The 19,049-nt window shown below is 39.2% G+C and overlaps 2 protein-coding genes across 11 annotated transcripts in view; one reads left to right on the forward strand and one right to left on the reverse strand.

The window, feature by feature from the left end:
* The window catches only part of LOC105397513 (GTPase-activating protein and VPS9 domain-containing protein 1), a 45,426-nt gene extending 44,413 nt beyond the window's left edge, over positions 1-1,013 (reverse strand). The window contains exon 1 of the mRNA XM_048625657.1: positions 437-1,013. Within this exon, the coding sequence (XP_048481614.1) occupies positions 437-727 (291 nt within the window). The 5' untranslated portion in view covers positions 728-1,013. The remainder of the gene's footprint in view (positions 1-436) is intronic.
* A 233-nt stretch (positions 1,014-1,246) lies between these two features.
* Positions 1,247-19,027, forward strand: LOC105398681 (dual specificity mitogen-activated protein kinase kinase 7). 10 transcript variants are annotated; one of them, XM_048625671.1, is made up of 16 exons: positions 1,247-1,519; positions 2,505-2,593; positions 3,266-3,409; positions 3,755-3,982; positions 4,391-4,570; positions 4,983-5,129; positions 7,292-7,368; positions 7,573-7,836; positions 8,173-8,280; positions 8,707-8,785; positions 9,025-9,131; positions 9,726-9,808; positions 10,109-10,196; positions 10,644-10,771; positions 13,862-13,991; positions 14,813-19,027. In XM_048625671.1, exons 1-16 carry the CDS (start codon positions 1,396-1,398, stop codon positions 14,892-14,894), a joined length of 2,058 nt encoding a protein of 685 aa, XP_048481628.1. In that variant the 5' UTR covers positions 1,247-1,395; the 3' UTR covers positions 14,895-19,027. The 10 variants fall into 10 exon arrangements, with proteins under 10 accessions (XP_048481628.1, XP_048481629.1, XP_048481630.1 ...); XM_048625672.1 differs by having other exon boundaries at positions 14,816-19,027; XM_048625673.1 differs by having other exon boundaries at positions 13,862-13,961.
* The last annotated feature ends 22 nt before the right edge of the window (positions 19,028-19,049 follow it).

A 19,049-nucleotide genomic window follows, 5' to 3' on the forward strand; every position in this document is an offset into this window, starting at 1 on the left:
GGTCCGATCAGTCGGACTAAGCAGTCAGACCAAGTGTTCAGAGGGATGACTCCTATTCTATACAAAGTGAATATCTCTCATGAACAAACTTTCACTCATGGCCAGGGGGCGGCACCAAACATGTTAAACAACAATTAACAAAGTTAGTTGCATTATGTTCTGCTCTGTGCATAAACACAATAGCTATTGTGTCCAAGACATCAACACCATTGAATATGGTGATCAGATTCATAAGTTAAGTTGATATTAAGTTTAAGTGCTGGTTAATGATGACCATAGATAAATTCCATATAAATTACAATAAAATGCAATGGTATGGTATCATATTTATGAATACTTAGTATAATACATTTAAAATTATCTATAAAAGTTTGTAAAAAACATAATTCACTACATTATTTCGCTCAACAAGGATGAAATTAGGGGTTAGACTTACCTTATATTTGAACACCTTAAAAGCATCAATAAAAGTGGTGGCTTCCAGGAGACTGGCTTTTTGGCAGGCGGCAATAGAGTCAGCCTCAGACCTGGAGGTGATCAGGGTGGCGAGGTTCTGGCGCTGCTGCGAGCAGATCCACGCCGCCTGCAGCAGCTCCAGGGTGCACTTCTCCACTTCCGCATTGAGGGTCTGCAACAGCTGCCTCTCAGAATTGATGAATATCTTCTCCCGCTTCAGCTGGTTGGCCAACTCCGCTATGTTCAGACAACCTTCAGACGTCGACTGCATCCTGATCTCTTGCCAGGCAACAAACGAATCATAAATAAACACCCGAAAGTAGTTTTCACTTCATTTCACTGTTACATCGGCAAATGTTTACGACACTGTAACTTTAAGTTTTTGTTGTAATTTTTATTAGGCGGCTTTACTGGCCACGAAATTGTTTAGTTGATGTCGTGAAGGTATGGTTGACTTGCACGATTTTAATGTAAACGAGGAGAAAACATTGAATTTCTCAAATTTCGTAAATTACAACTTCGAAAGGAGCACAAGTGGGCGAAACGAAAACGAAAAGTACATGAATGAATTTGACAGAACTCACAGACAAGATTTTGGAAAGTTCTTTTCCACTCCTTCTTTTGAGTTTTCAGACACTTTTATGTTTATTTTTAGTCTGTGGAGAAAAGTAAGTTCATGCTGCTCATATTATTTTTTTCATGACAGGAATGACAGCAGGATAGACGGATGTAAAAACACATAAGTGCAAGCAAGACGACTATATTGGTACTTGCTGCTTATGGAGCTGACATTTTATCGCCTACATGAACACATCTTATGGAATTGATAGCCAGCCCGTGGTTATTTCAAGTTTATTGTAATTTTATCGGAAATATTACCATTATTTTAGTGTCTTACGTGTAAATGTGATGTGAGAAAGCGTACATAGAGTTGCTATAATGTCCAATAGCTCACTCGAGGAGAGGGTGAAAGGTTTACAAGAACGCAATAGAAATGGGGGTGCCTTCCACAGTCCAGTTGGACTTGGGGCTCCCAGACTTGGCAGTGGAAGGAAGCCAAGACGTGAGTACCTGCTATTACGTTTTATGAAGCTTCGCCAGTTACATCTAAACAGAATCATAATCGATTTGTTGTCACAAAATAGAGCAGAGGTGTAGTCCACAGCTTTGTGTATTCAAACTCAATACAAGCAAGGTCTTCTTACCAAATAAGCTTGCTAGAATGGAATAAACCTGCAAATCTAGTTCTATAAACATAAAACACCCCTTGAACTTCTTGTCCACTTGATAACAAATCCCTTTCATTGATTGTAAACAGTTGAAAAGTGAAGAGTAATTAATTGACTATACCATTTTTCAGAGCTTATGATATGTGGGACGTTTTGAGTTTGACAGTTCTAGAGATGTCCGAGAGTGAAATCCTATCGACTTGAACTTATCGATTTGTATATACTCCATAGATTAATATAAATATGAATTTATTCGTATTTTCGGAAAACACATTATAATTGCCGCTTTCAGTATATGCTACTACTGCTATTGCTCTCAGAATCTGATATATCCTAAAAATGGTTCTCCATATAAAATTTGTTGGTCACTTGACTTAGAATTTCTTAAAGTCATATAGCAGAAGTTGTTCCGAACCTGTATAGTTAGTGTAGTGTCATTAAAATAAAGATATCTCGAATAGGAATATGTAAGGAAAAGTTATGTTTTAAAAAAATAAAATACCTCTCTCGATAGTTAATTATTTCATTTAAGGGATAACGTTGACTTTTTGGACAACCTGTATAATACAATGTTGTAAAAATTCTAATATTGTATAAATTTTAATCGATTTCAGAATGTCGACTTTGATGTGTCGCATCTCTAGTACGTTCCATTTTACCAAAGTGCGTACTCTAGAAATATATATTATCTGTGGTCATTGTCAATAAAATGACAGATTTTGCAATAGTATTCATGCGTTAAATGGAAAATTTTAAAGTGTCACCCATGTCTTTGAACCTGGAAAATGGTATAATGTATTGTTTTGGTTACATTTCCAGCACTTATGATCAACAGTGATATGTCAGGGTTCCCCTCGAGATCCCCTCATGCTGCAGAACAAGAGAGAAGGTTTCGGGAAGTCTACAAGGTATGATTGATTAATTTTTTACTAGTTTGATATGTATCGGATATATCTCCACATATTATCTTATACTCTTGATCTTCTATAATAGAAATCACTATCTGGTTTGTATCTTAATATCTTACTGAACAGATTGTTAGGAAAGCTGTCGCTATTATTTGTATGATTTTGGATAATTAATCTCTTGTAAAACTTTGCTGTCCCAATCCAATGCTATATGACCATTCTAAGGAAAATTCTTCACCATAATGTATGTCCCTGGTTACCTTGTATTGGGTATAAATTGAAAAAAAAAAATTGTCTGCTTGTGTTGAATAGGCTAAGCTCTGAACCTACTACACTAATTTCAAATTGGCCATTTTATAGCTGATTGTCCCTTAGTATGACTGATTATCCCTGAGTATCTCATCTGCTAGGTAGCACATTCTATTAGCATGTCCATCTACTGTACATAGAAAAGATTATCTACTCTTGGTGCATCCAAATGCCTATTGGGAACTATGGCTTTGTAGAGCATATTCTGTTGTCCAACCTTCAATGCACTAACAGTTACACATTATATCAGAAATTAATCCAAACAACCACATACAGATACACTTTAATTATAGGGATTGTTTGTCTACATAAAGTAGCAAGCCCATTCAGATCAGAATCTTACTACCCCACCTCTGCACCCAGGTCAGTGGCAAGCTCAATGTGGGCGGGGTGGAGTACCGCTCGCACATCGACGACCTGCAGCTGCTGGGAGACCTCGGCTCTGGCACCTGCGGCCAGGTCGTCAAGATGCTGCACAAGCCCTCTGGAGCTGTCATTGCTGTCAAGGTGAGTGAAAGACCTAAAGTTTTAGGTAATTTTTTACACATACTTATAAAGTGTATAAAGTACACTTCAATATTTTTTTATAATAAGAATCATATGAACATATATGAATAATTTGAATTAGAAACAGTACAGCAATTTTTTTCAGTAGCCAGATACCCAGTTCTAAAGTTGCCTTGGGTAACCATATAGAATTGACTATTTAATGCCCTACTTCTATGTTTTTCACCAATTTACGTGTACAAAGTAAAGTAATGTAAAAGTAAGTAAAAACATTTATTTGCTCTAGAATTTGGGTACATAAGTTGGAATACATAATTTTTGATCCATTAAATTTCAATCCCCCAGCAAATGCGTCGGTCCGGCAACTCCGAAGAGACCAAGCGCATCCTCATGGACCTCGACGTGGTGGTCTGTTCCCACGACTGCCCCTACATCGTGCGGTGTTTCGGCTGCTTCGTCACCGAGGCCGATGTCTGGATCTGCATGGAGCTCATGGCTTCGTGCTTCGATAAGTTGTTGAAGAGGCTCGGAGCGCCCATCCCGGAGGCCATATTGGGGAAGGTTACTGTTGCTGTAAGTATTCAAAATGATTATATGATGAATTCCCGAAAGATTTTATTATTATTCATATACTTAAATAGCTATTGCAATTGCGAATTTTAAAATTATAGCTATTATATTTAAAAAACCTGGTAAAATGATTCATAAATCATACCATCTACGAGAAATATGACACAATTTAACCTCATAACCATCATAACTCCCCAGACCTTGAAAGCGTTAACACTCAATACTCCATCCCATCTCCATCCTTTCGAAAAAAACAACAAAAAATAAACACAATGGTTTCATTACTCCCAAAAGCCAATTTAATAAAAACCCACCATTATCCCTATATATGATGAACTCTCCATCCTACCTCAGACATAGATGAACAAATAGCACAGCTTCATTCATCAAAGACCACTCTTACCCCCGCAGACGGTGAACGCCCTATCCTACCTCAAAGACATGCACGGCGTGATCCACCGCGACGTAAAGCCGTCAAACATCCTGTTGGACGAGCGCGGGAACGTCAAGCTGTGCGACTTCGGCATCAGCGGCCGTCTGGTGGACTCCAAGGCCAAGACTAGAGGCGCCGGGTGTGCGGCGTATATGGCTGTAAGGATTTCATGAGTATAAATAACACGGAAGCTTCTAGAGCGACGTAAAGGATCGCAAAAATTATGCCGGGCTTCAGCGTGCCTATAGCACTTTATGCCAAAGCAAATAGTAGACTAAAGTTTTAGGATACGTAGCATAAGAGCGTAAAGAGCGATCGCTACATAAAAGAAGAATTGCGCAATTTATGTCAAGCCGCAGCCAACCTATCGTCAATATTCCGGGACACTAGGAACTTTATTGTGAGCCATAGATTTGTCTTATAACTCGGCGTATATAAGACTCAATTTATATGCCATAAAAGAAACGAAATGCTTGTGAAACTAGAATAATAAACAATCATAACCGCCCCTTTCGTCCAACTTATACCCCGCTTCCTATCAGCTTACTAATCACCCCATACCTTCCACAGCCGGAGCGCATAGAGCCGCCGGACCCTACAAAACCAGTATACGACATCCGCGCGGACGTGTGGTCGCTGGGCATCTCGCTGGTGGAGCTGGCCACGGCCGTGCTGCCCTACAAGAACTGCACCAACGACTTCGAGGTGCTCACCAGGGTGAGTGGGGATAAATTGACAGATGCATATGCCTGGTGAATAAAATATTTTTTTCTTTGAAAACAAACAGATGACAGTTAAAATGTATGGATCTGACAAATATCGTAGGGCTCATGTGGGCTCATGCTATATTTTACAAAGTGTAGGGTGAGTTTGCTACTGATAGATTTAGCACAGGGTAAGTTACTGTTGAGCTTATGGGAAGGCATTAGGTTCTCTTATGAACACAAACTTGACTAGATCACAGACAGATCGAATTACGCTGTTCGTCTATCGCGGACGGAACGGACGATAGTGATCGTCCGTTCATGAATCTATTATAGCTCGACAACTTCGTGCGCGACCCTCCTTGCGGGGTGAAAGACGCGGAGGGGACGAGGTGCCCAAGACGACAGCGGGTAGCGGTTAGGTAGCGGGGAAGGGCAACGCGTGCACTGCACGTCATTATTACGACAGTCTCGGCCGAGCAGTCGAGGCGGCCACATGTGTTGTAAAATCTGTCATAATCTGAGTTCGACGCACATGAGACCACTGATCCTGAGACCATTAGTCTTAAGATGAGTGTTGAGGCCGGAGCCTCCACAATCGTTGGAATATTTAGGTATCTTTTTAATATTATCATTATATTATTATTAGGTTATCTATAATTCGTCAACAAAACAACGAAAAAACAACAAATCGTGTAATTTCTCAAATTAAGGGGCTTCTTGTAGAACAGCGTACCGGATCAGTCCTGCTACGCGGCTAAAGGTTGGTGCGGCGCAGTCAGAAACGAAAAAGTAAACAACAAAGACGAAGAGTCCATAAGACAGTGCGTCAGTTGTCAGTTCTTGTAACTGGGAAAGCGACCAAAATTGAAGGTGGAAGATTATAATCTTCTTCATTAAAGAAAATGGAAGTCACTAATAATTACTGAATGATTCTGGTGAAATCGAAGTTGTGGAACACAAAAAGACATTGTTCGATAGTGTAATAATCTCTGCAAATAAAATATACACATTTGAAGAGACTCAGAAAGTATACACGAATAATAAAGACATAAACTTCGCCGAAAATAGTGCTGAAATTGATAGAAACATTCCATGGTAGGAAGGATGGAGGGAGAGGATGACCAAACAGCTACTGCGACTCGAAAGTGGTGTCCAACATGGACGGCTTCCAATCGACCCGTTGGACCAGCCAGAAGAAGTTGCGATATTCCACATCGTAAGGATTCCGTAACCTTGGAATATTTACCTTTTTATTTTTTATAATCATATAACCTTTTTTAATAACGAATATTTGCCTTTTTATATTTGTTTTATTATCTATGATTTGTCAATAAAATAATGTCAAAGCAAATACAAATCGTATTCGAAAATCATTGAAGTATAATGTACTAGTCGCAAATTATAGATTAAATCTCATGATAAAACTTGGACATGGTTTCCTGTTGAACAGTGTGCCGGATCAGCCCTGCTACGCGGCTAAGGCTTGGTGCGGCAATAATGAGTAAGGTTATTACACGACAGACTAAGGATGTTGAATATAAAGTGTACAAGTATTTTGAAAGTCGCAAAAATTGAAGTTAATGAAAACGATGATGAAGATGATTGTATTTGTTGTGAATGCTAAATTCTATTTTGTATATAATTTTTGTAAGTACTTATATATTTTTGTACTACCTAGCAATAATCGCGTGTTGGCCGTAGCTGTTAAGCATTATTGTTATTATAATAAATAAATAAATAAATAAATAAATGAGGATGACGACGACGATGAACAAGTTCAAACAGAGAGTGAACATGAAAGTGACATGGAAATTGATTTATAAAATAAAACACTTTTACATAAATAAAATCAAATTGGTAGATATTCTGAAGGTAGACATCCTAATTTTAATTCTGTCAAACTATAAATTTTAAGCTAAATATGACATTTACGGGAACACTCATAGAATAAAATTTTACTTACTCTTACATTACGTCAGAAATAGTTACAAGCTATCGCGAGATTAATCCGGGCACACTTTTCTACGTGTGTAGCATGTCGTGCTACCTCGCCCCCGCCACGTCTCTCACCCCGCAAGGAGGGTCGCGCACGAAGTTGTCAAGCTATAGCAGAGATGGCCGAGATTTTTCCAGCACACGAGAATAAATAATAAGTTTTGTTTGCACTCGCAGGTATTAAAAGAGGACCCACCTCGGTTACCAGAAGACAGAAATTTCACCCCCGAGTTCAAATCATTTGTATCACAGTGGTAAGTTATTTTGCTCTTCATCTGTAGCTACGCTAGTATACTCTGTAGATATGTAAATTGATTTGGTATCTGTCTGATTTTGCCGAGAATCATCAACCATTTGAAATGCGAGACAGAAATCACTTTAGCTATAAACTCTCCGCTGATTTTAACATAATTTTATCAGCCTTTCCTCAATTTCTGACCACAAAAATATCCTTCCAGCCTGACAAAAGACGTGGAACACCGGCCCAAGTACGCTCAACTCCTCGCTCACCCATTCGTCGTAAAGTCAGCCCTAAGTCGAGTGTCAGTCGGCGACTGGTACGCGTCGCTACCGCTCAGCCACGGCACGCCAACCAAGGCTGCGTATGTACCGAGGATGGGCGCGCACAGTGGGAGTGGAGCCAGCAATGGATCGGACACGTCGCCGGTGTATGTGACTAGTGCGCAGCGGTGGATAGATCAAGTTACGCCGCAGCCGCAGAGGTTAGTAACTGTGGGAAACAATCTAGAGTAATTCATAACTTTTCTAACGCGTAGCGTGCGTTTTTCCAAAGAGTGATAGTACCAAATGATTACCACTTCCAAGGTTTAGTACCTAGAATCTAAGTTAATCTTATTTCCGCCAGAAATGTCAGCTCTTTAAGGTTTCTAGTTAATTACACGTTTTCCATAAATGAACCTAAAATTCTGTTCCAAAAAGGCTGTATGTCTGTTGTACGAGTCAAATCGAAGCACTAATTTACCATATTATGGCCCATTTGAAAACATACATACAGAATTGATATAACATTTTTCTCACCCCTCTATTGTATATTCCAGAGCGGTGTGGGCGACGAACATGAATGCCTCCCACTTAGGCGGCGGCAGCTCGCAGCCGCGCAGCCTCGAGGCGGACCTGGCGCCGCCCTCGCCCTCGCCGCCTAGAAGGTAAGCTAGTAGCTTTAGTATAGTCAGCAAAAGAGATAAGCTTACTGCCATAGCAGCGCATTTTGATCTATAAATTCAGCAGTTAAAGATAGCATTAGTGGTTAATTACAGAGGTATTTACTTTGTATCAAGGGTCTCGAACCTGGGGCCTATACAGGGTGTTGTATAAAGAACAAAATAATGGACATTTGCGCATATTCCCCTTACTGTATATTGGTTTGGCAACCCCTTCTAAAGGATTCCCGCGTCCCTTCTGCAATAGATAAATAGCACGCACGGATAGTGTCGCGCGTTTTTGATACATTTGTAGCCAGTAGGGCTTACCCCACCTCTTCAAAGGGCTCAAAGAGTCGTCTGCATATTGGTTGCTACATGTTGCATGGTGTACCATTGCAGGCTATTATTAATTCTATGATACTTCCACAGAACGCTGGAGTGCGCGTCGCCGCCGCCGCCGCCCGTGCGCCGCGTGTCCATGGAGACCCGGTGGCGCCCCTCGCCTGTCGTGAGTACACATTCATTACTACAGTAACATTATAAAGAATTGCATCATCAGCTCGTAACTGTCTGCTGTTCTACCGAAGGGGGACCCTCAGAGGCCAAAGTGAGTTTTAGATTTGTTACTTTAATGGTTTTTTAACTTATACTTTTAGTGCATCCATGAAGATACATTATATGTACGACGGCAAATAAGATGTATAAAATGTATATATAAAAATGTTAATGAAGCGTTTTATATTCCAGACGTCCGGCAACACATCCCCAATCGTCCTACAGCGGTTCTACCATCAGAAGCAGCAAGTCACGAGACGCTCGCGCGTGGACCAGCACGCCACGCCGCGACACCGCAGGTACACCCCGTCCACTAGAGCTGATCCCCTAGCCGCCAGTGCTGCAGCATCCACCACCAGAAGCAGCAAGTCACGAGACGCTCGCGCGTGGACCAGCACGCCACGCCGCGACACCGCAGGTACACCCCGTCCACTAGAGCTGATCCCCTAGCCGCCAGTGCTGCAGCATCCACCACCAGAAGCAGCAGGTGACGAGACGCTCCCGGGTGGACCAGCACGCCACGCCGCGACACCGCAGGTACACCCCGTCCACTAGAGCTGACCCACTAGCCGCCAGTGCTGCAGCATCCACCACCAGAAGCAGCAGGTGACGAGACGCTCCCGGGTGGACCAGCACGCCACGCCGCGACACCGCAGGTACACCCCGTCCACTAGAGCTGACCACCACTAGCCGCCAGTGCTGCAGCATCCACCACCAGAAGCAGCAGGTCCATTAGAGTTGATGGGAAAACCGACTTGGACACAGTGTGGTGGTAAAACGGAGCAACACTTTGTCTTTGGTAACTTTGGGGTTCAGCTACATAACAAATGAGAACAGCACATTTCTTCTCTCTACTACCTCGTATATACAACGTGTCCCACTGTATGTTTCAGTCTAAGCCGGGAACATAGCACAGGCCGCTCGCCCGAGCCGCCGCCGCGGCTCAACCGACAACACCACATGTTGGGGCATGAGGGTAAGTTATCATAACTTTATTATAACCACCTTACTAGACCTAGGTAGCCATAGGCACATTCTACTTATTATCTATGTAAAAAAATTGTTAATATGAATGAATATCCATCCATAGGAGTTTTGTTACTCTTTCACTCACTGAAAAACGGCTGGACAAATTTTGATGAAGTTGGCCTCTTTTTGCCCGGTATTCCCTCAGGAAAAGGTTTCAAGTCGTAGTGAAGTTCTTGCTAGTGATGAATCTGTAATGACCATCCGTATCCATAAATTTTAATTTTAATTTATATAATAATGTCCACAGCGAACGGCAGCGCAGACTGCGACCAGCCTCCACCACTACACGAGCGGCTCCACGCGCACCCGCCCTCGCCGCTGCTGCTCAGCCACAGGTACTTACCGAGACATCATCAGACCACCATCGACCAATGAGGAGAATAGTGATCCTTCATGATATACTTAGTGCGGTGATAATGATCAAAAAGACACTGACTAGACAGAAATCTTCCACTGTTCGATAAATCTTTATCGGAAGGAAGGTTACAACACTCTGTGTCGACTTTCCTACTAGTTACCTGTCGAATTTTGCATGATGATCGCCGACATCCGCTAGGATATGGCACCGAAAGAAGAAGAAGACCTGTCGAAGGTCGTTAGTCCAGCGGGCTGCATAATGTCCCAGACTGTTCATGGTTTCCACTTGATAACTTCTTCTACCCCAAAGTCTCCATAGAAAACCTCTTTCCATAGCTTACTGATTATTACTTATAAAGAACTTTATTTTCTGCAATAACTTCAAAAACCTCTGCTAATCTCATCACCCACATTCCCCCCACCAGGCTAGAAGCGCGGCTTGGCTCCGAAGGCCGCAGCCAGAGCCTGACCAGGGCTGAACTACGCAACGGCTACCGAGCCGAGTTGCCCGCGCCCGCGCCGCCGCCCGCGCGGCATCGCCACGACGAGCCCAGTACGTATTGTAGATTTAAGAAGAGGGGATATTTAAACGTGAATTTATGGAAGGAGCTGTTGGTTTACTAGAGGCTTGCGAGTGTCATAGTGAATATAGTGAAGTTTGTCGACACTTTGTGCTAGAGAGAATGTCGAAATTAGAGTTACGATGGCGATTGCAAGCCTCTTGTAAACTGATAGTTTGTTCTATGAATTCGGGGGTTAATGTACCTATTATTATAAGAGGTGGCTAGCAGTACCTACAATTTATAGTAGAACTATTTAACTGTAAGATAAAAGATTTGTTGTACATTTTTGTGCAACCAAGTTGCCGCTGATCTATAAGGCGAAAGAAACATCGGAATACTGAAGTTCCACTATCCATAGTGTGAAAGGAAAAGTCACATTTAACGAGTTCGCGGTCCCGATCGCGTATATTCTAATAGCCCCTTGAACAGTTTTTTGATTAAACGTGGCGTATACCGAAATTTACAATTGAGTATGCAAGTATTTGTTAACTAAATAAAAAGCCTATCACGAAATGGATGCTATAACGGTTTTTTTAATATTTCGATTTGCGCCACGTTGTAACTAATACAAGTGTATTTGAAACAAATAAAACGCTAAATTTCCCCTCACTTAATGCCAGAAGCTCAGATCTGATTGCTAGGATTATAGCTAGAAACTACATAATATTAAACACGATGTTGTTACGTACCTACAGATAATAAAATTAAAATGGCCAACAAAATTATTAAATCTTACATAGAATAGAGCAGTCTTTCAGAAAGTTTTTTTTATTATCTGTAGGTAACATACTTACTTACCCAGTCGTAATATCCTATAAGTTGACTTATTAATCTTTTAACTATGTATGTATTATATGTACTATTATGTAAAAAGCGAGAGCAGCCAGCCTAAGACAATATTTCTTCATCAATATAAAGCCTCAGTGTATAGAAAATATATCGAAATTGTCGCTGCGCTTGCCTCTCTGAATCGTCCATCCATTTATTAACGTTTTTGTTTACAAATGGTTGTAATTTAACTATGTGATATAAACTATGTTGCCATAGCAAAATAAATAATCAAACCATGTAGTATTTCCAACCTTTTATTATTATTTATATGAAGAGTATAAGAATTTGCTACTCCATAGTTTCGTAGTGCAATTGCAATCATTTAATCAGCCCTCATTTTCATATATTATTTTTACTTTCTTAATATTTTGTGTGTATTATCTACATAATACTCGTAATCAAAAGTATATTTGGCAGTACGCTTTTGCTTGCCGACAATGTTATTTATGTACAATATTTCTATATTTGTATGTATAAATAAAACAAATGATATACTTTTGTGTCCCTCTTGAAATTGGCAGGCCTCTTCTCTAAAAATGAGTCCCCGTTTTAAACCTTCATTCAATAGCAATTATTTTTATTTTATTTATTATTTAATAGCATAAAGTTAAATTATATTTTCGACGGTTGGATACTAACGCGGCGAAAAGAAGTTTAGAGAAAGGACCTGCCTATAAATGTATATTTTCCATATTATGCACATATTTATCAAGTATTATTTATTTATATCACAATCCAAGCCTAAATACCGACTGGGACAATTTATATTCATAAAACCACGCCTTCTACAACACATTATATCCTACCGTAGACACTAACCCCTTCCAGTATTGTTCTATCCTGTGTATTACCAATGTTTGTAAACATTTTGTGTATGTTTGGTTCTTAAATGTATGCCGATAGAGGCGAGGTTGCTAAGCAACGCCCTCTACTGGTGTAAATGTGCTTTCTATGCAGCGTGAATACCACAGATTATGAAAAAAATATTTGTCAGTTGTCTCTGTTTTGCTGACACAAAGCTACTAGTCTGAAAGAGATGGGTAGCATTTTAACTTATTCTGTGGTATCTACGCTTAGCTGTTTCCACCGCCACCCATGCCTACTCATCTGTGCCACTCTGCTGCGTCTATGCTGAACGCGACCTTAACACCTAGCTTACAAGGTCTAAACTAGCTTACCTAGCTTAGCTGAGGTAGAAGAAGTATCTAGGTCTTATTTTATGCTTTGGGAAAGTAATTAGAGTTGAAAGTAAGTGTATTTTTTACCCGACCACGGCTTTTTACTAAGCGAAAAAGAGGATTATGTTTTTGACCGATATGTATGTATATATTAAAAATATGATAACAAAAAAAATATTCTTGAAACATTAATATTACAACAATTAGCCAGTGGTTAAATTCCATTATTTAATTAACTTTCTCACTGGCATGGCTGGTCCTTGCTCAGTGCAAACAAAATGAAACATTTTCAAGGGAAATTTGATGCATATTGATTGAGAAATGCATAGTAATAAATTATGGCATATTTTATTTTTGTCCTTATAAACTACAGCTTCCCACAATCAAATAAATAAAAATAAGTGTGGGAATCAATATAATCCTGTGTAGCACGAAATGCCTTCCTATATCTATCGTCCAAATAAGTCAAGTAGTATGCAGCTGCAGCTAGGTACAATTAGGCTGGTAAGCTTGGTGTCTGTACATACTGCGCATCATCAGCACGCTTCAGAATGTCACCGACATCCATCATGAGATAGGGAGCTCTTGCAACTTCAGGGGAAAATATTGTGGAGGTATACTCAGGGATGGAGGGGAATTTGGTTGTGTGGTTGTTGTTTTTTAGGCTACGCGGTAGTAATTTTTACATCCACACACACTTTTGTTTACATTATTTTTAATGTAAACAAAAGTGTAAAATTATACAGAACATTAATATCTTTTCATCAGCCACACAGAGATTTTTCATAAATGAAGATGCTGATAACTTCATCGAAGTTAAATAAGCCATAACGTTACATCAATTTTGAAATAAAATATACTCCTCATATCACCAAATTCACTAACACAACTGTAAAACGCGCAATCACAAATCCTCAACCACACTTCAAATCCACACGAGTGTAAAACACGTAACCACACATCCTCAAGCACCAAATCCACACAAACATAAAACCCGCAACCACATCCCCCAACCACTCTTGCAAGAGCTCCCGCCGAGAGGCAGGCGGTGTAGGACGCGTTTCCCTTCAGGCTGGCTGCACTCGCTGGCGGGGCTGGTCAAGCGCCGGCTCAGCGGGTACGTCAAGTGGCAACATGTTGCAGGGTCCCCGCAGCACAGGACTGCGCACAGGTGCGTTCACCCCACGTTTACGTTACTGGTGTAAGTTGGTTGGTGTTGGGGGTTTGTGTTGGTTCTGTTATTATAACTGTAGAAAAAATGTGGTTGCAAAAAGGATATACTAAGCCGAAACCTACACGTGCAGCATGGTATATCTAAGCCCGAAAACGAAATCAGAATTTCAAAATACGCGATTTTTTTTCACATTTTTCATAGAAACTATGTTGCTTTAAAAAAGTTTGTAATAATTGTAGTAGTAAACTTGCTATAAATATTTTTACCAAATTTAAATCAGCGAATTGTACGTTAGTTGAAATACATAATAGAGCCAATACGAATGCACCACAATTGGGTTTTGTATTGTGAGCTTTTGGGTAATTAATTAACATGTTAGTAATTGGGAATAATACTTTGGAATAAGGCAACAGTTGCTTACATTTTCATTGTTGTGCTAATTAATAGGATTTATTATTCATCATCTTTAACACTTCACTTTACACACTAATCAATCATTATTTAAATATCGTCTGTCTCTATTCAATAATTTTCAGAAATATCAATATCATCAAAATTACAATAACCATAACTTATCATTTATTGGTCATAATTTATCATTATATTATCAGAAAATAGAGTTTCGATTTTGTTAAACACGTCACCTTATCCATTTTCATAAACTATCAAGACACAACCGCCAACCACAACTCGCATATAAAGAAACAATTATCAAAATATTATCCTTCACATAAGCGGTAGCACGATACGATAAGAGCGAGATAGCATGAGTCCGTCCTTTATTTTCACATTGTTTCTTTCCCTCCACCCTTCTAGTTAAAAATCTAACAGCATCCTTACCTTTCCAGCAGCCGCTGGAACGCCGAGTCAGTCTCCATGCCCGCCTCGCCCCTCCCCCCGCGCGCACCCCCGCCGCGCCCCGCCGACTAGCGCCGCCCCCGCGTGACCTCGTCTCTGGCCGTCTATCTACATAGCTACCATCATAGGAGGTTGATAAGCTACTATGCTGACAGGATTGGTGACCTACAAGCTAGTGAATAGGGTGACAATGGTTTTGAGATGTAAGCTAGAGTTATAACGTCTACACGCCTACTCGTACTATCATAAGAGGTTAATAGCCTATGGTGACAGGATTGGTGACCTACAAGCTAGTGAATAGGGGTGGCCATGTTGTAAGCTAGAATTAGGACGTCTGTGCCTCTAATATCATAAGAGGTTTCTGGCGTAATACGTTGCTAGGATTCAAAACCTTGATGCCGGTGGATAGCGGTGGAAATGCTTTGGAACTGTAAGCTAAAGTTAGAACGTTTGCGCATCTATTTAATATCATAAGCGACTGCTGGCCTCCTACGTTGATAGGATTCTCGATCTTGAAGCTAGGGGATAGGGGTAGAATTGCTTTGAAGCTTTAAGGTACAAGGTTTTGCCTACATACGTACCACCACAAGCGACTGCCAACAGGATTGGCGACCTTGAAGCTAGTGGATAGGGGTTGAAATGCTTTGGAGTTGCAAGGTAGCTAGGACGTTACATTTGAAGTTGCATGTTTGTTGCGCGGTTTTAGACCTTGACACGAGTGGGTTAAAGTTCAAATTCCATGCTCGTTTTATATCCTCTGTGGAGGCGGTTGTCGACTCGAGATTTTTGTAAGCTAATAGCAATTAACGTCGGAAAATATACCTAAGTGGCTTGTAGGTGACAAACCATGCATAGTCTAACGCGTGTGATAGCCTGAATGTATTGCTTTAGGGTCTAAGGAGCTCAAGAAAAAAACAGAATTTAGCAAGTTAGAACCCATTTATGGTCACCCTATGGTACTTAGCCTTTATGCTAAGGAAGTAATTATGGACCTTAAATTAATCGGATTAAGTGGAGACTTGCTTGCGCGTGATTAGAGTTGTAACTTTTTTTATGGTGGGTGCGATGTGTTGTAGGAGTAGGTAGTAATTATTAAATGCTAATACATAATTAGTAACAGAATGATCTTAACTTAAACAATCATTATAATACGGTCAAACCATACTATAAAGCCGGAGCGTCTCTCTCACATAAAGCTGCGTACAGACCGGCCCAACGAACGCCCAACGAACGTCCAACGATGGATATTTATCATACATAATACAGGGCAGATTGCAGTAACGCAGGTCAACGAAACCCGTTCGTTGGCGTTCGTTTGGCCGGTCTGTACGCAGCTTAAGACATGGAGGGTTATTCCATCCATGGCACGAGTTCGCTCACATCAGGGTACCTTACTGTTAAACCTACTGTCCTCATGTCACCAACATACATTTAGGGCTGATTTTTCAATGGTCAGATAAGTGTTATCTGAAGAATAAAATTGTTGCTGCTACTGTCTAATACAAACATTCAGATATGACAAATCAGCCCTTAGAAAAAGATACTTCGTAAAGATTGAATAGATATTTGTAAGAGTTCATGCTTTATAAAGTGAGCGCTTCGCTAGTCTAGGTTAATCAAATGTAATGTAAACAATGTAAACACAACACCCAAGTTGTATGGTATCTAAAGGTAAGCGTCCACCTATCGGTATCTTGCGTATCGGACCAAACGGATTTTCATAAATGTATGGAGAAACGACGTCGGCTATGCCGATGAGGTGGTCGCACTTGTGTGAGCTTCTATAAGTACAAAGAATACTGAATGCGATGCGACCGTTGCCGAGAGGTGAACTTACCATTATATGACACCCGAAATGAGTCATTCGCGTTTTTAAGTTTCATCGAATACGTATATGCAGCAGTAGGTGTATGAAGAAAGTTATTTTTGTTATCGATGCTTCATCCTAGAAAGCAGTTACCTACCATAAACATATTTTAAAATTTATATTCATTGCCCGTCAATCGTCAGACTAAGGTGAACATATTATCTATAATTTAATATTAACACAAACGTATTAAGTATATAAGAATTATAGTGCAAAAATGTACATAGTCTCTGTACCATATAATTAAACTATTGTTAATGCAGCATATTATACTTAAATCGCATATGTGTTTTGTGTATAAATGAAATTAGTTTTGTTAGGTATAAGTGCAGATAAATTATTTAACTTCAATTTAAAGTAACTTATAAGTCGCTTTACGCGTGGTTTTTTCATCTCATACTTTTTAACTTTGCTGGCTGGAATAGTTATAGGAATTTATAGAAAACACTAGAACAAAACAAGGTCATATTGTAAACCTGAATATTTCTGTACTTTGTAATGTAATGGTACAGTCTGGGTCACATAAAACCGACTTCTCAGAGTGGCAATGCTACCTGAGTGAGGTCAGGTGTTACCCATAATATGCTATACATTGATAATTAAGGTCCACACCCTACAAACGGTTCAGCCACCAAAGTTAAAAAAATATGTAAGTATTTCTTTATTTTCACAATACAATCTCAATATTCTAAAATATATATGGCACAAATATTAAAATTTCGACTGACTTTGAATTTAAAGGCACTGTAAATAGTAGGTGCAATAAAAAAAACAAATGCACTGAGAGCCAAAATAAAGTATTACGTATTAAGTAGAACTGTGACTGCGAATAATGATATACGGCCTGCTAGAATATTTCGTGAGAGTGATATTAATGTTGTAGTATTCTCCACTACAGTTGTCGAAATATAATAGGCCCGTTTGGGCAGCTACACAAATTTGCTATTTACTCTCGATTTACTTGATGAAATACATAAAGACACATAATCTGGCTTATTATTTAACGGCCGAAAGAAAAAAGAACTTATGGCATCAAAAGTTACGTACTGTGCTACCATAAAAAAACTTTAAACACTGTTTAACATGTGTTTAAAACGAAAATTTACAGATTTTGTAGGCGTTTGACAGCGGTAAACACCGGTTTTTGTGGTAAGTCCCTTATTGCTTAGATTTTAAATGATTTAGGTTTGACACCAGAGCTGTCATTCCATACATTTTGGAGCTGTCTAAACGGGCCCCTTATATTTCGACGACTGTAAACATTATTTTTCACCAGAAAGAAGATATTTTCTTATGACAGGAGTACATAATTTTACCATCCAAACCACAATCTCCAATGCAACTGCAATGCCTTAAACTTCAGGTATTTTGGCATAATATTTGTGTTTTTTTAACTTCTGGAATTTTATATTTTGACATTGAAATAATTATTATAGTATTAAATTTACAGTGTGTACTATTGCAGAACTATAAGACGAGAAATAATAGTAGCCGAATTGAACAGATTGTTATAGTTAAAAACTGTATTATCTTAAACAAATAAGTTTATAAAGTCAGTAGGTAGGTATTATATTTCTGTAACTGAATCTTCTTAGGATAAAATATAATGTTTCAAACGAAAGGGAATGAACAATGATTGTCCTGTGAAATTCGGTCATTCGTTTTTCCTTCGACTTAAAATACTAAGCTTTTAATTAGAAGCAAAATAACGAAAAAGGGTTTCTGATAATTATGTGTTCGGATATATGTAACATGTAGATTATTATCCTTTGAAGATTCAGCACAAGAATTATAAATTTCTGTAATAATATTATACATACAGTAGGGTTTAAACAAATGCTTATGAAATTAGCTCTAGGAAACATGTACATACAATATACAATACAGTGAAATGTATTTTTTCTGTTTGACCAAATAAGTAGTTTTTTTATACGAAATGTAAACACGCTTACTGGACATTTGACCTTAAATGTAGTCACATCGTAGGTAATATTTAGTTCCACCTGTATTTCGTGCTTAATGGCATTTTTCCAAATTATTTTGTGTGTTACAAATTTCTAATAATTACCTACAGTGAGTGACCTATCATCATCTTGAATGTATTTTGAGTCTAACGAAATAAAGATTAATTAAGAACAGTCAAAAGTGTCTACTCTGGGTCAGTCCCACACTGTACAAATACCTGGAAACTTATTTAATATTCTTTTATAGCAAATTATTACGTATGCCAAATAAAATGAGAAAAATGTACAATTACTTTACTGATGACATTATTAAATCTGTTTCAGATATTGATTTTATAGTTTAAATGAATATAAATAAATCATTTACATACATATATGTTTTGTTTTCATTTAAGT

Source organism: Plutella xylostella, chromosome 15 (assembly GCF_932276165.1).
Source record: "Plutella xylostella chromosome 15, ilPluXylo3.1, whole genome shotgun sequence".
Lineage (NCBI taxonomy): Eukaryota > Metazoa > Arthropoda > Insecta > Lepidoptera > Plutellidae > Plutella > Plutella xylostella.